The sequence below is a fragment of the Leishmania panamensis genome, assembly GCF_000755165.1.
Source record: "Leishmania panamensis strain MHOM/PA/94/PSC-1 chromosome 23 sequence".
Taxonomy (NCBI): Eukaryota; Euglenozoa; class Kinetoplastea; order Trypanosomatida; family Trypanosomatidae; genus Leishmania; species Leishmania panamensis.
In genome coordinates, this window is record NC_025869.1 from 67310 (window position 1) to 86407 (window position 19098).

At 58.9% G+C, this 19098-nt stretch overlaps 6 protein-coding genes and 1 pseudogene across 6 annotated transcripts, besides 3 other annotated features; all 7 read left to right on the forward strand.

The window, feature by feature from the left end:
- Nucleotides 1-982: 982 nt before the first annotated feature.
- LPMP_230240 (hypothetical protein) lies at nucleotides 983-1366 on the forward strand (the record flags this gene model as incomplete). The annotated part of the gene is made up of 1 exon (XM_010700881.1): nucleotides 983-1366. The coding sequence occupies one exon, from the start codon at nucleotides 983-985 to the stop codon at nucleotides 1364-1366; it is 384 nt and encodes a 127-aa protein (XP_010699183.1).
- Nucleotides 1367-2259: 893 nt separating this feature from the next.
- Nucleotides 2260-2742, forward strand: LPMP_230250 (hypothetical protein; the record flags this gene model as incomplete). The annotated part of the gene is made up of 1 exon (XM_010700882.1): nucleotides 2260-2742. One exon carries the CDS (start codon nucleotides 2260-2262, stop codon nucleotides 2740-2742), a length of 483 nt encoding a protein of 160 aa, XP_010699184.1.
- A 1603-nt stretch (nucleotides 2743-4345) lies between these two features.
- Nucleotides 4346-4704: a repeat region.
- Nucleotides 4705-4840: 136 nt separating this feature from the next.
- Nucleotides 4841-5232: a repeat region.
- A 613-nt stretch (nucleotides 5233-5845) lies between these two features.
- LPMP_230260 (hypothetical protein) lies at nucleotides 5846-6403 on the forward strand (the record flags this gene model as incomplete). The annotated part of the gene is made up of 1 exon (XM_010700883.1): nucleotides 5846-6403. One exon carries the CDS (start codon nucleotides 5846-5848, stop codon nucleotides 6401-6403), a length of 558 nt encoding a protein of 185 aa, XP_010699185.1.
- A 1071-nt stretch (nucleotides 6404-7474) lies between these two features.
- HTBF (terbinafine resistance locus protein (yip1)) lies at nucleotides 7475-8044 on the forward strand (the record flags this gene model as incomplete). The annotated part of the gene is made up of 1 exon (XM_010700884.1): nucleotides 7475-8044. One exon carries the CDS (start codon nucleotides 7475-7477, stop codon nucleotides 8042-8044), a length of 570 nt encoding a protein of 189 aa, XP_010699186.1.
- A 414-nt stretch (nucleotides 8045-8458) lies between these two features.
- Nucleotides 8459-8915: a repeat region.
- A 778-nt stretch (nucleotides 8916-9693) lies between these two features.
- On the forward strand, nucleotides 9694-14388 carry MRPA (ABC-thiol transporter; the record flags this gene model as incomplete). The annotated part of the gene is made up of 1 exon (XM_010700885.1): nucleotides 9694-14388. The coding sequence occupies one exon, from the start codon at nucleotides 9694-9696 to the stop codon at nucleotides 14386-14388; it is 4695 nt and encodes a 1564-aa protein (XP_010699187.1).
- Nucleotides 14389-15453: 1065 nt separating this feature from the next.
- LPMP_230290 lies at nucleotides 15454-16886 on the forward strand (annotated as a pseudogene).
- Nucleotides 16887-17860: 974 nt separating this feature from the next.
- Nucleotides 17861-18727, forward strand: PTR1 (pteridine reductase 1; the record flags this gene model as incomplete). Its single annotated transcript, XM_010700886.1, has 1 exon — nucleotides 17861-18727. The coding sequence occupies one exon, from the start codon at nucleotides 17861-17863 to the stop codon at nucleotides 18725-18727; it is 867 nt and encodes a 288-aa protein (XP_010699188.1).
- Between the last annotated feature and the right edge of the window lie 371 nt (nucleotides 18728-19098).

Below are 19098 nucleotides of genomic sequence, written 5' to 3' on the forward strand. Positions count from 1 at the left end.
TGCGTGTGTGTGTGTGTGTGTGCGTGTGCGTGTGTGTGTGTGTGTGTGCGTGTGTGTGTGCGTGCGTGTGTGTGCGTGTGCGTGTGTGTGTGTGTGTGTGCGTGTGTGTGTGTGTGTGTGCGTGTGTGTTAGTGACGTCGCTGGTTTTGCACTGTTGTAAGGTGCACTGCGGACCCCCACCTTTCTCCTCTTCCCCCTCTCGCTAGTGTCTTGTGGACGTCGATCCATGATCGTTTCCTATCCTCGCTTCACACATCAGGGCACATGTACCTCGTCGAGCTGCGCCACAGCAACCGAAATATGGAAAGGAACTGGAGTGCGGTAGCTGTCTGTGTGTATGGATGAAACGTAAGGGTGGAACACTGCTGGCTAATGGTTGAGTAGGTGGCGTGTACTCTTCTTGAGACTCTCTGTTGCTTCGCTCTTCCGCGCGCGCGTGCGGAGACTTGTCGACCTTTGCTGACTTGTCCTCTTTGCCTCCCCGCACCTCCCTTTATCTTAGCGAGCTGCTGAGGCTCTCTCGCTCTACGTATTTTTCTTTTCCCTCTCTTCCGCGTGACGCATCGCTTGCTGAAGCAGCCAGTGAAAACCACGCCACGTCCAGAGCGGAGAGGAATTCGTTGGAAGTGGCTGATAAGGCTCTTGCGCATGTGTGTCGCAGACAACCTCTGAAATCCTCGTTTTACGGGGCACCTCTGTGGCGGTGCTGAGCAATGGCCGAGGGAAGCAGGGAGGTCATGGATGCTGATACACAGTCCCCGTCGCAAGGTGACTCGTCGACGCTGCGCTTAGTGCGGCGAATTTTTGTGTGGTTCTCTTCACCCGTAACACTTCGCTCTCTCGCGTCCTTTTCTTGCTTCTGCACTTGCGCGCGTGCCGAGTGGCGCATCCCCACGCTGCATGACGCACGCACAGGCGCCTCGCCTTTCGCCATCACATTGGCGCTGGTTGCGTCACCTCTGAAGCCGTAAACCGTCGCAATATGTCGTCGTCCTTACGGGCTCTAGCCGGTACTCCGTCTACACTTTGTTCCTGCTGGCTCCAGAGCTTCACTACATCACCTTCCTCATTCGCCTGCGCTTCGAGGAGTGCATCGCGCGTTGCCTTTGCGACTCCTGCCCGGTTCTTTGGCAACGCGCCGTCGCGCATTCGCCCAGTCGAGGCACCCCACGAGCACGCATGGCGGCAGGGTGAGCGCGAGTCGAGCGCCTCCGTTGTCATTGTCATTATGTTCATGGTACCACTCTGGTTGTTCGTGCTCTCTGCGCATGGCCAGGAGCAGAAGCGCGCCGCAGTGCGGGCGTGGGCGCTGGAGCACCGAGCAGCACACCGCAATACTGAGGGTGAGGACGACGACAAGGCTTAGAGCGTTGAGACGGAAGGAAGAGCTGACGTGGGACTTGGTACACGGTCAGAAGACGGCGAACTCTCTGTTCTCCTTGTGTTTTTCCCTCTCACCAGCTTGCTCATCTCGCGCCGCTCTCTGCATCCGCGTCTCCCTCGTGCCAGCTCTGAGATGACGACACCTCAGCACCTCAACAGCGGAGGGAGAATGTTAGCGCGTTGAATGAACGTTGAGGACAGCCGTGCTGTAGCACACTAACGCCTAAGACACAACGGCGCTACCGCTTCTGGCGCTGCCTCTCTGTCCTGCTCCGCCCTTTACGCCTACTTTGTAGCCCCCTCAATGGCAAGCTTGCTTCACGTTCACTGCGACAGGAAAAGTTTATGGAGAACGAAGCTGTTTTAGGGGGTGGTAATATCATGCGCCCCGTGATCGGCTGCTCAGCCGTCCCTCCTCCCTCGCCGTCACCCTCCTGGAGTCCGATGTACACCTGAAAGCAGCTAGTTCGGAGGGTTGCATCTCACAGCAGACTCTGGACCGGTCATCTCCCTCTCTTGCCTCCCGCCCTATCCTATTCTGATTTGTTTGCCTGGCACTCGCCGCCTGTCTGGTTGGGGTGTTTTGGCCGTTTGTTTCTGTCCTATGCCTACTCCCTTTTCTTTCACTGACTAGCAGAGCCACTCCATCCCTGTACATGTGCACATGCTGTGTTCAACTCTTTCTCTCCCTACTTAGCCTCCGCTTCAATGCGCCACGGAGCTGTCCGAGTATGCGCGAGGGGCTCCGGCGGTGGCTGCGGGGGCTGCAGGGGCACCACCATCACCACTCGTTACTACACACGTGGCATCCCTTACACTCCCCAAGGCACTATTCAAGATTACACGTCATCTCCGCGGCATGGAAAACTAGCTGAGATGCAGCGCAACATCGACAAGGCAGCGGGGAGACCACTGACTGGGCTGTACGACGGCCCCACCATTACAACCAAGGACGGCGCCAGACCACTCTTTGCTTCCGAGCACGCGCGTCACCCCAACCGCGGTCAGGCACCACGCAGAGCGCCAACGCCACCGCACGCCCCGCAGTTCGCCGCACCCTCTGCAACGCGAGAGGACATTATAGCGCCGCAGTCCGATTCCTACCAGCGCGATCTCCGCAGCGATCCCACGTACGCGGATGATTTAGAGCATGTCGTGGCGGCACGCCAGCGGATTATGACCGCACAAAGCGACTCTTACGGTGAGGCGATGCGCGGGATGGTGGCTCCGCCGCCGCCGCTGGACCCCCACGCGCCGCCGGCGTACCGGCAGCCTCGTGTGCAGCTGGATGATAGCTGGTGGTTGCTGATGTGGTCCTTCGTAGTCCTTTTCATTGTGTTGGCCATGTATGGAAAGTAGTCGTGGACGGAGCCAGTGGGCGCGGGAAGGGGTCACTGCAGCAGCGCCGACTTACTGGTAATGGATGATGGGTGTCTTTGAGGATTCGCTTGAGGTTCCTCTCTTCCTCTCTACTTCTCTTGAATTAGGGACTCTGACCAAAAGGCTCAAACTCGTGGGGCGCTGGCGCAGTCGCCCCCCCCCCTTCCGCTTTGTCTACCTGAGCCATCTGATGCCGCTCTCCTGCGCTGCCGTGCCGTTGCAGATGCTTCTCGGTTTCTTTTCGCTCCTTTAGGCACCGCCCGGTCGATCCCCCTCTGTCGCTTAGCCTGTGCGTACACGTCAGATCGAAATGGTTCTAAACTAGAAGAAAGCACGCGAGCGACTGTACGCCCACACGTATGCGTGTGTGTGTGTGTGTGCCTCTCTGTCTGCCTGCTTGTGACTGCCACACTTCTCTCAGGGTAGAGGAACGGAAGACCATTTCGAGAGGTGCATGATGTTGGCGTCACGGACCATCTGTGCCATGTCCACAAGCAGGCTTGAGGAGGAAGAAAAGGCAAGTGTCACTGCCACAGCCATATCGGTGCGCAACTTGATGCCCCCACTTGCCTCACCTCTCTCCTGAAGCTCTTCCTATTTTCACAACCTTCCACCAGCGTAGCCGTTCCGGATTTTCTCCTACCACCCACTCATCATTACACACGTGCACGCACATACCTCTGTCTCCCTCACGTGTGTACTCCGTCCTTCACTGTCGTTACGTCCTCCCACCGAGCCTTCACTGCGTGCTGTTATGCGTAAGCTTCAAGGGAACGAATAGAAGCAACAGATGTTCTGGAATGCGCATTTATGTGCTTGCCGTGGATTTCGCATCGGGCAGGCTACCATACCGCTGCTGCAGCAACAGCTGCAAAGTGGCACCAACCGGCCACCGCGCAACCTGACGATGAGCAAGCGGCGCCTCATGATGAAGCAGACGCACTACTGCAGAACCACGTCTTCTGGTCCTATCTGCGTCATGCTGATGTCCTTTGTTTGTTATATGATTTACCAAACACGATACGGATCCGATGATGATCGCATGTTGTGGTAGATAGCTGGAGCTGCGCATCCAAGGTAGCTGCCACCCATCGCGCCATCCACCCCTCCCCCTCCCCACACACACACACCACGGAGTAAGGCAAGGCGAAAGGGATGACATGATGACAGAGGAAACGATGCGCAAAGTAGTGCTGCCCGATGCTGCATCTACCAGTCCGTCTCTCCACGCGTCATCCGCCACAACGAATTATTTTACGCGACTCGCACAGAAAAGCCTGTGCTTTTTTATTCTTCTCCGCTTCTCTTATGCTCCTCGCTCGTGCGCCTACCTGCCTGCACATACACACCCGCACCGCCTGCTTGAGCCTCTCTGCATCTATGCGTGTGTGTGTGTGTCTGCACCTCCATTGAGGAGCGATGGGGACGCTAAAGTAGGTGACCACATGACGTCACATCAGCCTTTTTCCTCTTCCAGCATGTCCATTCCACCACGAAGCGAGTCAGCGCAGAGGTGCATAGAACCACCGCTCGCTTCCGCCCCCGCCTCCCTGTTGTGCCCCACGTCCTGACCCTCGCCGTCCAGAGTCTCGCGAGACCCCGCCCCGGCCCGTATGCCATGCCCCCCCCTTCCCAGTCGCCTCAAGCGGCGGCATTCCGTAATTCGGTGTGGTTCGGTGCCGTGCCTCCAACATGTGTGCCTCAGCAGCCCCCGCGGTCGGAGGTGGGGAGTGCCGCGTGTTTCGCGCGCGTGCACTGTGGGGTTGGTCGGTGTGGATCTCCTCGCGCCCATTTCGTCCATCCCTGTTGCTTTGCCGATCCCCGGATGCTTTGTTTGGGTGGGATGCGCCATGCCAGCTGCGCTTGGCAGCGTGTGCGCACAGTGCCCGCGCTTCTGGGTCCTGCGGCCTGTGATTGGGGGCAGCGCTGCTGTCGGGGTGGGGTAGAGGGGCTCGTTGCCTTCGTCCCTTTCCGTCGGTGTCATGAGGGGCGTGTCTGGATGACGACCTCTCCTGAGCCCGCCCGCGCAGCATCGTGGCGTCACATGGAGTGCCCGTTGGGCCCCGCGCAACCCAGAAATATCGTGTGGCACGTCGGCGCTCTTGTGGCAGCGAAGCGCAGGCGAGGGCGGCGGGGGCGTACCACGGCGCCAGCCGAGTAGCAGGCACCACAGCACCTGCACGCCGTGTTGCTTCTGCGGGCCGCTCACCGCAGCAGGAATCCAAGGTACGGGCAGTTGCCCGTGCGGCGCTGGGCGAGGGCGGCCTCTTCTCGTCTTGTAAGCGCCGCCTCCTTGGACTTTGGTGTGGGACGGCTGCGGTCATGTAGCCAGCCCGACTCGTAGTGTACGGGGGCAGATGCGATCATGACCGCACGTCTCTGCGGCGCAGCGCCGGCCCAGAGCTGTCCACCCACACCCCGAGGCGGCCACCGTACCCGAAGATAAGGTGCCGACACTTTGCATCCCTATGCAGAGTGGGAGTGCTGGACACTGATGCGACGCACTGAGGCTCCTGGCGTCATCAATGAATAAAATTGAGGCCTTAAACGAACAGCAAGCAGTCAGAGGAGTGAGCTTCGAGTGTGTTGATGGGCAAGTGGAGGGGACGACATTCTCGAGGATGTGAGGGGCGGGGTATGCACCTATGCATGTAGCGTCCCCCCTCCCCAGAGAACACCAGGGAGTGAGAGATCCGTGTGTCCCAGCTCCACCCGAAGAGGGAAGCAACATCGCTTTAGGGCGTTTGTCAGCAGCCGCTGACGTGCGTCTCACTGGACTGTGCAACTCTGAGAGCGCTGTGTGCTGACAGACGCAGCCGCACATCGGCTCGCGCACATTTATGCATCCCTCCGCTTCTCCGTTCCTTCCCTGTTTCTACTCCGTTTGCCCCCACGAGTGGGGCGGCTAGTCACGCATCGTAAGACCGCCGAAGTTCTTTGAAGGTCTTCGCATACTCGCACTCGTCTTCACTCTTTCTTTGCTCGTTGGATGAGTTCAGATCTCTCATTGGTTCACTCCCTTCTCCTTCTCTGCTGCCCGCACAGGTGCGCAGAGCTAGCGTGATGCTCGCGTGTGGTTATCATGACGAGCCAAGTCTGCCACAGCTGGCGGCGCAGCATCTACTTGTGGCTTACCACTTCCTCACGCAGCCGTTACAACCGCACAGATGACGTCGGTACCTTCCTCCAGGCGGCACGCAGAGAGCGAAACAAGGTTCAGAGCATCAACGACCTATTCCACACGTGTGGCAGGCGACACCACCACTGCGACACGCTGGAAGGCATCATCCTTCAAGGGAGAGGAGAGGGGCTTGCGTGGAGCTTCATGATGATCCCTGCGTGTTTTACACTGACCTTCATTGCCTCCATAACGCTGTATCGTTGGGGTGACCGACTTGCAGTGCAGAAGCACACACAAGAGGAATGGCAGCGTTGCCTGCTTGAGGCTTCGCAGAACCGGGCGGCAGCCGACGAGGAGCTTCAGTCGGTGCACCAGCGAGCTGTAGAAATGAGAGCAGCCCTCCGCCCCTTACCGGCGGAGCAGCAGTGGAGCGCGCAGCTCGAGTCGAGCATGCTCTTCATCAACGAAAAGCTCCAGCGCCACTCGCGCGATGCTGAGCCGCCGCGGGGCTCCAGATGAAAGGCACGCACACAAGCGCGCCTGTGCCGGGATGTGCACCCCGTCCTTCGCTTACCTCAATTCCTTTGCTTCTTCTCATGGCGCAGGTGCGGTGCTCACTTGTCTATCGACTCATAGGAAAGACGCGTGTTTTCCTGCCCCACCTGCTTGTGCTGTCCCTTGGCGCCTCTCCCTACCGATTTTGCTGTACCTCCCGTGTAGCGCACTACTCGCACCGCACTTCTGGGGCGCACAGGGGGGGTGAAAAGAAGAAGCCCCGCCGCCATTGCAGAATCCAACGCACAGGAAACCCTATAGTGAGCGGGATGAGCACCCGTACGCGCTGCTGCCACCGGCAGAGATACGCGCATATACGCATGCCTGCCATCCCCACCCTTTCTCTCTCAGTAGTGTACTGAATGGCGTTCTCTCTTCTCCACTTTGCCCAACACCTTACCCACTCCCTCCTCCACCGGTACGCACCCACCCCATTACGTCTGCCCACGCTTCCTGTATGTCTTCGAAACCCAAACAAATAAACACCCGTCCACACGGCGTACGGCGCGGCGCCTGTACACCCCAATTGACTCCCTCCGTCTCCCTCAATCACCCGTGCATCAGCTTAGCTCAACTTTCACGCCCCACAAGCCATAGCACACCACTGACCACAGACCACACCTACACGTACAGAGCACCGTCGTTTGCCCCTCATCCTTCTTTCGGGCTTTTCGGAAGAGGACAAAAAAGCACAGTGACAGGGAGTGGAAAGGCAAAACACTTACCCCTCTCCAGACCTTCCACCAACCTCTTCCCCCTCTCGCCGTCTCAAGCGAGCGACTGTTGCTGCAAGTGCAGTCAAGCTCGCCTTTCTGAGCTATTGCTCTTGTCTTGTCGTTTCGCTGTTGCGCTGTTCTCCTTGCTTCATACCTCCCTCTTGTGTGTATACGTGTGTGTGCCTCGAGTTGCTGCTAGCGGCCACCTCGCTCTCCGCAGTCTTGTGTATCTCTCCGGGCCTCTGTGGTGCACTCAGTACGACTTGACGACCGCTTTCCTCCCTCTCCTCTTCTCAGAGAGTGAGAGAGAAAAGGCGCGATGCTCAACGAAGTGCACTTGAACGCAGACCCGAACACCATCTCCACCTTGGATGAGCCGGTGCTTCAGACGCTGCTCCGCGATGCCAAGGCGATTGGCCGCAAGCTCGTCGTGGTTGTCTGCCCCCCTCTAGGGGATGAAAGGGAACTTCATGATTGGGACCTCTGGGGGCCCCTGTTCCTATGTCTCATGCTTGCTTCTATCCTCACTATTAACGCCAGCGACGACCAAGGCGCCGCCGTCTTCTCTGCTGTCTTCATCTTTGTCTGGCTCGGCGGTCTCGTCGTCACCATCAACGCCAAGCTCCTAGGCAGCAAGATAATGTTCTTTCAGACATACTGCGCGATGGGTTACTGCTTGGCGCCCATCTGTCTTGGCGCGCTCTTCTGCTGGATCATCCCGTGGTTCTTTGTGAACCTCCTCCTGTGCGTCATCGCATGGGCGTGGGCCTGTTGGGCTGCCCTGCGCTTTTTTCGTAATACAGTGAACGCGGACCGTGAGGTGCTGGTGGTGTACCCCGTCGGGCTCTTCTACGTCTTCTTTACATGGATGGTCCTCGTTGGTATTTAGCAAGCGTCGGAGATGTGTCAATGGACAGCGTGATGGCTATCCGCCACACACACACACACACACACACACACATCATCACCGGTGGGTAGTTGGAGAGCAGAAAGGAGACGACGCTAAACGGTCAACTTAGGGGAGCCCTTGTGTAAGTGTTGGGTCCCCCCCCTCCCCCAAAGGGCGACCTACGCACTCTCGTGGCACTTCATGTGGACCTGCAGCCGTTTCACTTCATTTTCTTCTCCGTGTAGCGCCTCTTTTCCACGTGTAGAGGCGTGTGTTAGTGTGCGCCTTCGGTGCGACCATTTCCCTTTCATCCACAAGAGAGTGTGTTGTCTCATATTGTTTCGCCATCCGTTCTCTTCTACCTGGGTCGTTCTCTTCTACCTGGGTCGTTCTCGGACCCCAGGTGACGGTGCGACACCTCGGCGCGTGAGATCGCAGAATCCACTACCCCCGCCTACCCACCCGTGCGGGAGGGAAGCCAAGCAGAGCCCCCTCTCCTTCCCACCTCTGCTGGTGCACAGGACTACCTCTCGCAGTGCACACGGTGGGCAGAGGGTCAGCGTGACTCGAATGCGTCCCACCCGACCCTCGCTGCCTGCTGGTGCGGGGGGCCTCGGCGCCACCCCCGATGGGTGCACCGCGTGGGGACCGGCACAGTGAGAGCGGCTGCGAGGCGGCCTGCGAGGTGGGCGGGTGGGCAGGCCTAGTGTGGGCCAGAGGCGCTGCTCAGACAACTGAGACGGCGCATTGCTGTGAGGTGTGTCTAGCGCTGCACTGCACCACGCAATCGGGCCTGTGAGACAGGCTGGCTGGGGTGGACGTGAAGTCGGACTTGTGTTGTACGCCAAAAAGTGGACAAGCTGAAGCAAAACATTTCGAAGCCACTGCAGTTGTGCTGTCGAGTTCACTGTCTGCGCCGTACCCTCTCTTTCTTTTGTTTCCCAGACTTGTCGGATGTTCTTTCATGTGGGGTCAACCACGTGTGTCAGTGCGCGCGTTGTACCCTCTCCACTCCCCTCCCCTCCTCTTCCCCCAAGGAAGGCACACTGCGGCTCAATGCGACTTTCCCTTTCTCTTCTGGGTTTTCACCTCCTTTCCTCTTACCCCCCCCCTCAAGGGCGTCTGTCTGGGTGTGTGGGTGTGCGTGTGTTGTGTCAACGCTGATCTTCTCTGCACCGCACTCTGCCGCTTTGCCGTATTCACCGTACGCGCGACTTGGTCATCTCGTGCATCTTTGCTTTGTGCTGCTGTTGCGGTGGTAGTTACCGAGTTCCTGGGCTTGTGGGGGCCCGTGATGTGCATGCGTGCTTCGTGCATCCTCGTTCTGTTTCCTGCCTGGAGCCTATCCTGCGTTACCCCAAGTCATACTTATCCTAAATACTCCTGTGTCGGTCGTGAAAGACGAGCGCCAAGACGCCCTTTGCCGAACTTTGCTTGTGCTTAGTTTGTGACATTTTTTTTTGTTCGACTGTTCTCGGGCAGCTACTTGTGCAACGCTGTGCTGACTACGTCCCCCTTATCCTCTTGGAGCTCCCACGCACTTCCACGAGGACTGACCATCGCACTGTCCTCGCACAGCGGAAGGACTGTGGATACAAGTGCACACACACACTCACACACACACACATAGGGCATCTATAGCATAGACAATGGCATCACCAAGATATACACGCTTAGCATCTCATGGTGAGCCCAATGAGCCCATCATCCGTGCCTCCTCGCAACGTGGGCACCCCCAACTCGGCACCGACGACGGCCGCACCGCCGGCTTAGCGACACGTTTGGATGTGGTGGACGTTGTTGCGCAAGTCCGCTGCCAGCAGGAGGCACAGGATAAGTTCGCGAGGCAGCTGGACGAGCTGTGGGGTGAAGAGCCGCTCTACACACCCACGGTAGAGGACCAGGCGAGCTGGTTCCAGCAGCTCTACTACGGTTGGATTGGGAACTTCATCTACAAGGCTGCGGCGGGAAGCATCACCGAGGCGGACCTGCCGCCGCCGTCGCTGAGCACGCGAACGTACCACACGGGGCGCACGCTGTCGAGGCAGGTGCATGCAGACATCGAGGCAAGCCGGCGCTGGGACGGGTATGTTGGGTGTGAGGTGGCGTACAAGGCGGAGCCGGAAACCAGCGGCGTGCTGCGTTGGGTCGGGTACGTACAGCAGTCGGACTACCCGCGGTCACTGGTGGCTGGAGTGGAGTGGCGTGTGCCGCCGCGGCACCGACGGCAGGCCGCGACGGGCAGCGCAGCGGCGCTGCACAACGGCGTCGTGCATGGTGAGCGTCTGTTTCAACCGCATCGTGATAACCAGCGATGCTCGTGTGAGCCGGTGGAGCGGGTGTACCTGAGCTCGACGCGCAGCCAGACGCCTCCCGGGCCGCCACCGTCGCTGGATTTTCTGTTGACACTCTGCAGGGCGCACTGGTACCACGTGTGGGCGCAGATCCTACCGAAGCTGCTGTCAGATGTTACCGCGGTGCTGCTGCCAGTGCTGCTGGAATACTTTGTGAAGTACCTGGATGCGGACGACACGACGTGGGGCTGGGGTGTGGGGCTCGCTCTGGCGATCTTCCTTACCAGCCTGACCCAGAGCTGCACGGCGCACAAGTACGACCACATCAGCATTCGCAGCGCGGCGCTGTTTGAGACGTCGTCGATGGCGCTGCTGTTTGAGAAGTGCCTCACGATCTCGCAGCGCTCACTGCAGCGGCCGGACCTGTCGGTGGGGCGCGTCATGAACATGGTAGGAAACGACGTGGACAACATTGGCAGTCTCAACTGGTACGTGATGTATTTTTGGAGTGCACCGCTGCAGCTGACGCTGTGCACGCTGTTCCTCTTAAGGCTCGTCGGGTGGTGCGCGCTGCCCGGCTTGGCTGTCCTCTTTGTGTCCCTCCCACTACAAGGCGCCATTTCCAAGCACCTTCAGGATGTGTCCGAACAAATGGCGAGCGTGGTGGACCTGCGCATCAAGCGCACGAATGAGCTGCTCTCCGGTATCCGAATCGTAAAATTTATGGGCTGGGAGCCTTTCTTCCTGGCTCAGATCGAAGACGCCCGCCATCGAGAGCTGCGGTGGCTGCGGGATGTCCACCTGGCCAATGTAGTCTTTATGTTTGTGAACGGCGCGACGCCGACGGTGGTGATTGCGGTAGTCTTCCTCTTGTACCATGCGAGTGGGCAGGCGCTAAAGCCGGAGGTTGTCTTTCCGACGATTGCCCTGCTCAACACGATGCGGGTGTCATTCTTCATGATTCCCATTATCCTCTCTGCTATTCTGCAGTGCATGGTGTCGACAATGCGGGTGGCCACATTCATGGAGTGCCTGGACAGCCGCTCTCAAGTGCAGGACATCACTGAAAGGTGTACTTCCGGTGCTGCAGCGGTCTTCAAAGAGACGTCAATCCATGCATACCTGCCGGCGGCACTGCCACGGTGCAAGCCGCGCTTGACGACGGCAATACAGCGCATGATGCTGTGGATCCGTCGGCGCGGTGTGCCGGAGGCGGAGTGGTACGAGCTGGGCGACCCGGATTCAAGCGGTTCCTCGCCGACAATGCTCAGGCCAATGCTAGACATGGGCAGCGCGCAGGCTGACAATGCTGGTGGCGCTGACACTGGCGAGGAGGGGGATGCGGAAAAGGGGGGCACAACGTACTACCAGCTTGTGCCGAAGGTGCTGCTGCGCGACGTGAACGTTGTCGTCCCTAAAGGCAAGCTGACGATGGTGATTGGCGCGACGGGGAGCGGGAAGTCGACGCTGCTGGGTGCGCTGATGAGCGAGTACGAGGTGCAGAGCGGCGAGGTGTGGGCAGAGCGGAGCATCGCGTATGTGCCACAGCAGGCGTGGATCATGAACGCGACGGTGCGCGGCAACATCCTGTTCTTCGATGAGGAGCGCCCAGCGGACCTGCAGGACGTGATCCGGTGCTGCCAGCTGGAGGCGGACCTGCGTTCGCTGGTGAGCGGGCTGGAGACGGAGATCGGCGAGAAGGGCGTGAACCTGAGCGGCGGGCAGAAGGCGCGTGTGAGCCTTGCGCGCGCGGTATACGCCAACCGCGACGTGTACCTGCTGGACGACCCGCTGTCTGCGCTGGACGCGCACGTCGGCGAGCGCGTTATGGAGGAGTGCTTCCTTGGCGCGCTTGCGGGGAAGACGCGCGTGCTTGCCACGCACCAAATCCACCTGCTGTCGCTCGCGGATCATATTGTGGCGCTTCAGCGCGGCCGCATCGTGTTTGCTGGCGACTACGCTGCCTTTGCGGAGACGTCTCTGGAGGAAACGCTGCGTGGTGAACTGAAGAACGACGTGGACGCGAGTTCTCGTGACAGTGATGTAAATGCAGAGGTGACAGGAGTTGAAAGGGCTCCTGCTCTGACGGATGCTGATACGCCCAAAGCTGAGCAGAGGGAAAACCTTGCAGAAGAGGATCTCTCTAGGCTGGGTGCCTCTGCCGGGAAGCTGATGACGAGGGAGGAGAAGGCAACCGGCAGTGTGCCATGGTCAACCTACGTCGCGTATCTGAGCTTGTGTGGTGGCCTGCCTGGTTGGGGATGCCTGCTAGTCGTCTTTGTGGTGACGGAGTGTGTGAATGCGGCTAACGGCGTGTGGTTGTCGATGTGGTCGACAGACTCGCTGAAGAAGAGCGCGGACATGTACCTCTATGTCTATCTCCTCATTGTGTTCCTTGGCATCTTCAGCTCTCCGTTGCGGTGTTTTTTATGTTATCACCTCATGCGAATGGGCAGCCGCAACATGCATCGCGACCTCCTCGAGTCCGTCGGAATCGCGCGGACCTCCTTCTTCGACACAACGCCCCGGGGACGCGTGCTGAACCGCTTCACCAAGGACATGGGTATTCTTGACAACACGCTGAACGACAGCTACCTTTACCTACTGCAGTACTTCTTCTCCATGTGCTCCACTATCATTATTATGTCGGCCGCGCAGCCCTTCGTGCTTGTCGCGATTATTCCGTGCGCGTTCATTTACTACAAGCTGATGCAGGTGTACAACGCGTCCAACCGCGAGACTCGCCGTATCAAGAGCATCGCGCACTCGCCCGTGTTCACGCTGCTGGAGGAGTCGCTGCAGGGGCAGTGTACCATCGCAGCGTACGGCAAGACGCACCTAGTGCTCCAGGAGGCACTGAAGCGGCTGGACGTCGTTTACAGCGCACTGTATATGCAGAACGTCTCCAACCGCTGGCTCGGCGTTCGCCTCGAGTTTGCGAGTTGCGTTATTATCTTCTTAGTGGCCCTCATTGGTGTGACCGGGAAGATGAAGTGGGCAGCGACTCAAAAGACAGGTATGGTCTCGCTGTCTCTGACAATGGCGATGACGCTAACGGAGACGCTGAACTGGCTTGTGCGGCAGGTTGCCACGGTGGAGGCAAACATGAACAGCGTGGAGCGTGTCCTGCACTACACTCGAGAGGTGGAGCACGAGGAGATGCCGAAGATGAGGGATCTGGTGGCGAAGCTGGAAAGGAAAAGGGAAGGTACAGCGGCGGACGTGACGGGGACTGTTGTTATCGAGCTTGCGAGCCCGACGAGCACCGCGCCACACCCTGTGCAGGCCGGGTCGCTGGTGTTCGAGGATGTGCGGATGCGGTACCGCGAGGGGCTGCCGCTCGTGCTGCGCGGCGTGAGCTTCCAGATCGCGCCGCGCGAGAAGGTCGGCGTTGTTGGGCGGACGGGGAGCGGGAAGTCGACGCTGCTGCTGACGTTCATGCGGATGGTGGAGGTGTGCGGCGGGGCGATCCGCGTGAACGGGCGCGACATCGGCGCGTACGGGCTGCGCGAGCTTCGGCGGCAGTTCTCGATGATCCCGCAGGACCCCGTGCTGTTCGACGGGTCTGTGCGGCTGAACGTGGACCCGTTCCTGGAGGCGTCGCCTGCGGAGGTGTGGGCCGCGCTGGAGCTTGTGGGGCTTCGCGAGCGCGTTGCGTCGGAGAGCGAGGGGATCGACAGCCGCGTGCTGGAGGGCGGGTCGAACTACAGCGTGGGGCAGCGGCAGCTGATGTGCATGGCGCGCGCGCTGCTGAAGAGGGGGAGCGGCTTCATTCTGATGGACGAGGCGACGGCGAGCATCGACCCGGCGCTTGACCGGCAGATCCAGGCGACTGTGATGAGCGCGTTCTCGGCGTACACTGTGATCACGATCGCGCACCGGCTGCACACTGTCGCGCAGTACGACAAGATCATCGTGATGGACCACGGTGTTGTTGCGGAGATGGGCAGCCCACACGAGCTGGCGGAGCGGCCGGACTCCATCTTTAGCGGGATGGTGGAGGCTCTGGGCAACCGTGGTGCGAAAGAATTCCACCACCTTCTCCTGTGACGTCGCACAGGACTATGCCCAGTTGGGATGGTGAGCTGATGAGCGAGCCCCGTGCTCATCTTTAGATTGCAGCTCAGCATTCACCGGTCGTGCGCTGCTCAAGGATGTGTAAGGGGCAGAACAAAAAGTGCTTCTTGGTGTGCATAACTCTCCTCCTATCTGCTTTCACTCACGATAAAGCGCTTAGAAAATGGATAAAAGTGGTGTCTCTACAGTACCCGAAGAGTAAGGTGCACAGCGGCAGTACGTTCAGTTGAAGAAATCTGCTTGATGCCTTTAAGAGGTGTGAGTGGAGACTTGTGCGTGTGCGCCACAAAGCGCTATACCGCATAGGCGGCCAAGTGGCTCTTTTCAGATGCGCTTGCTGCACTACACCTTTCAGTAAGCCATCAGGACTACGCACCAGTATCGGCCACGAAGAGGCTCCGCCTATGAATACAGCGGCGGCACGGTGAACAAGTGACCTGCGCGTTGGTTGTGGATGCGCGTGAGGGCGCATTGATGCTCTCTCAGTGTTAGTTTATCTCCCTTGACACTTTCTGTCGCCCCTGCACCGCCCCCCCCCCCCTACCTCTCCCAACACTTCCTACCTCCCTCGCTCTTTCTCTGCCACACCGCACGGCAACCCACGTGTTGCTCAGCAACTTCTCAAGCATCTCACCAAATCCTTCTCGTTTGTTATTGCTTGTGCCGCGTCATTATCTTCTCTTTATCTTGCAGTTTCGTGTTCGCACTGCCCCGAGGTGCACCACCACAGCAAACGTACAGAGCGACTTAGGCTCCGACAAGCTGCAGTGACAGCAGTTGGCGTGCAAGTCACAGCACACTTCCTTCCCCTGCGCTACCCCTTTTGGTTTCTTTCTCTTCTACCCCACCTTCATCGTGCGCCGTGTCTCGCACCACTGAGCGCTCCTCACCCTTCACCCGCGATAACCCCCTTTCCCCTCCTTCCTCCCCACACGCTTCCGCATCTCTCCACTCCCTCAGCCTGCCTTCCTTCCTCGCGATTCACGGTATCCCCCGATCTGCGGCAAAGGCCTGGACACATTTGGGAGTACTCCTTAGCTGAGGGAGAGACACGGCGCGAAGGTGCTAGCATGCTGCGCGAATTTTCTGCAGGATGCTGGCAAGCTAGACAGGCGGGGGGATGGGGCGAGGAAGTCCGTCACGTCGAAGCTGTACCTACTAGGCCTGAGGGAGGAGTATGTAGCAGGCTGCATCTTCCCGGCGCTGAAAGCTGGCACCACGCACGAGGGAAAGTACATACTGGTGGCATCGCACGCGCGGCCGCTTATCGCGAAACACCTTGTGGCGGTTGGGCATAAGGAGGATACTGCCGCGATCTGCTACGGCGCCCAGAGGGAAGGCCAACAACCAGGTCATGTTTGAGCTGACGGTGAGGGCACTAGACTCGAACCTGAAGTGCGTTGCTTTGTGGGGCGAGTGGAGCATCTAGTCACTCGTCCGCAATCTGCGGCACATCAGTCAGGAGAGCATCGATTTAAAGGGCCTTGCGAAGGAGCGAGTGTGTCCAAAGCTGCTGAATCGCCGAAACACAGTGGAAAAGACTCCAGGCCACGTGAAGTACGTGACCGTCTACTTCGAGAAGAGCATCCTCATGGCGATGAGCGAGAGAAATATGGGGACTACGCGACTTGTGGAGGAACTGAACACGCTTAGTGGGCAAGCAAGCGATCGGGATCGAGGACATTGTGGAGGATCGCCTGGCGGGTATGAAGTCACGCGGCCTGTACGAGACACCTGCAGGGACGATCCCATACAAGGCGCTGGATACGCTGGAGTCGTCGCTTCTCGACTGCGACACACAGCTCTTCAAGCTCCAGCTTGAACTGCGCTTCTTCTAGCTTGTGTACGACGGTAAGTGGTTCAAGTCTCCGAACCAGTCAGCGTCTGAGATGCTCGACCAGATGGCAGAGACGGTGACAGAGAAAGTGACGATGAAGTTGCACAGGGGTAACATTCTCTCTGCCGGGGCGCAGCCGCCGTACTCGCTGTACAACGAGTACATCGCTTCGTTAGGGGGCAGTCACGATGTTTATAATCACCGCGACGCGAATGGCATCGCCCGACTGCTTCAGCTGCCCCTACGCATTTGCGCGATTACGCTAAAGGAAAACACGATGCCGATCAAAGTTCGAAGTGCACACATCCCTGTGAGCGTGTGTGCTCCGCACTGCGCACCACCAGACCACTGCCGGTACTGCCTGCCTCCCCTCAATCATCGGTGTACCGCGTGCGCTCTGTGTTTCTCACGCTGTGCTTTGTCACACCAATCTCTCTTCCCTGGGTACGTGGTCAAGGGTGCTCTCGCACCGATGTCCGTGCGCCGCACGTCACCGACTGTCACTCCCTCTCTCTTCTCCGCTCCCCACAAGCGCCGTGCGCTAGAGACAGCCGCAAGGACAAAGCCTCTCGGTGCTGCGGCTCCGGGTTGCGGTCGTTTTGCTTCTCTCGCTGCTGCTCGCAAGCCCCTGTAGCAGTCGCGGGCATGTGAGTGATTGTGTGTGTGTGTGTTTGCTGTCAGGAGAAGGGAGACAGTGAGTAGAAGCATAAGAAGATCGTGATAGACCTACTCTTTAAGGGTCTCCTTCTCGAACCCCCACCCCCCACCCCACCCCCGCGGTGCGCTGATGTTGTTGATGGACACCTCGCTGCTAGTGTAACTCTGCCCCTTCTTGTGCCGCGCGTTTTGGTGTGGGTGGGTGCGGTCCGCCGTTCTGCCTCTCTCCCCCAAGACTGACCTTCCCTCCCACCCTCTCTTATCACCTTCCCCCGAAAGACGACCCGCACACTGAACGTTTCAGTGCCTCTTTATGTCTTTCTGTTCGCGCGGTTTCTCTGTCGTTTCGGTGGCTCCTGGAGGCTCTTTACGTGATCCTCCTGTGTATCCCTCGCGCAATGCAACGAGGCCTTCGTTCTTGCCGCACACGCACACCTCTGTTTGTTTGTCTCCCCCCCCCCTCTCTCTCTCTGACACTCGCAGGTGAAGCGTTGCGTTGCACGTGAGGACTGCCCTTCCGTACACTTTTGTTTTTGCTCCTCATCTCCGCCGCCGCGGCACACGCCTCCTCCTCCTTTTCTCTCTTTTCGCGTCAGCCTCGCTGTATATCTCTCTCTCCAGGTGCCCAGTGGGCCATGCGCACGTACACTTCACCCTGGCGTTTTCTGTGAAGCTGAATTTACTGTCGTTGGCTTGCTCTTCACTGCAATCATGCCATCATTGTCGCCGAAGCCACGCACACATCGTTGACACGAAGCTCTGCCTGCGCCACACATCTTCTCTTCCTCTCTTCTTTCACTTTCCCCCCGACAGCACTCTGTGAGCGAACTAGTCGACTCTCTTAACTGCACCTTGACGCTCTGCTCGTGAGTGTTCTCTTTCGACACTCTCAGACGGTCTCTCTTTTATTTGTGTGCACTGCTTGATCAGAGGAGCTGAGTTGGCAGTGGAATGATGTCCGTTGCGACAGTACCGGTGGCGTTAGTAACAGCCGCCGCGAAGCGCCTTGGCTGTGGCATTGCTGAAATCCTCCACGCACAGGGGTACGCCGTCTGCTTGCATTATCATCGCTCTGCTGAAGACGCGAACACACTTGCCGCGACGCTCAACTCAAGGCGACCGAATAGCGCCATTGCGGTGCAGGCGGACTTGAGCGCCATTGCCACAGCGTCGGTCAGTAACGCTCATGGCGCGGCACCCATTTCCCTCGTTCAGCGCTGCGCTGGGTTGGTGGATGCGTGCTACAACCACTGGGGACGCTGCGACGTGCTCGTAAACAACGCCTCTGCCTACTACCCCACGCCACTGCTGAACAAGGACGAGGAGGGACACGAGCCGTCTATGAATGAGGAGACCGAGGCAGCGGCCGCCGCTGACCTCTTCGGCACCAACGCGCTTGCGCCCTTCTTCTTGATTAAGGCGTTCGCCCAGCGCGTCGCGGACATTCCAGCTGAGCAGCGCAGCGACAACTACTCCATCGTTAATATGATCGACGCCATGACAAACCAGCCTCTTCTCGGGTTCACCATGTACACTATGGCTAAGGAGGCGTTGGAGGGGCTTACACGGTCTGCTGCGCTGGAGCTTGCACCGCTGCAGGTTCGCGTGAACGGCGTTAGCCCAGGTCTGTCACTGTTCCCTGCTGACATGCCCTCTGCGGTGCAGGCGGACTATCGTAGCAAGGTGCCCCTCTACCAGCGCGAGTCCACCGCCGAAGAGGTGGCCGCCGTGGTTTTTTTCCTGTGCTCCTCCAGCGCGAAATACATCACTGGCACATGTGTCAAGGTTGACGGTGGCTACAGCCTTACCCGGGCCTGAGCGTGTCGCATGACAGTCACATCTCCAGCGGATCTCAACATCGACGGAGGCACCCGACCGTGTGGTGCCCGTGTGTGCCCGTGTGCGTGGCACTTACACGCTGGATTCGCATTCTCGTGCCGTCACACTTCTCCCCTCCCTATACGTCTCACATCCTCTCTGCCGTCACCCCCTGTGTTCACCCCATCTTCCCTTCTTCCTCCGTATCGCACCGTGACAACGTTGTCCGGGAGGCAGAAAGGAGGAGGGGGGGGGGTGCATGGCCCAACGAGAGAGTCGAGGGAAGACAATCTGAAAGGGAAAAAGAGTGAGCGCAACCACGTGAAAATGCTAAATGGTCTACTGGGGTCGAAGATGGATTCGACTGCCTT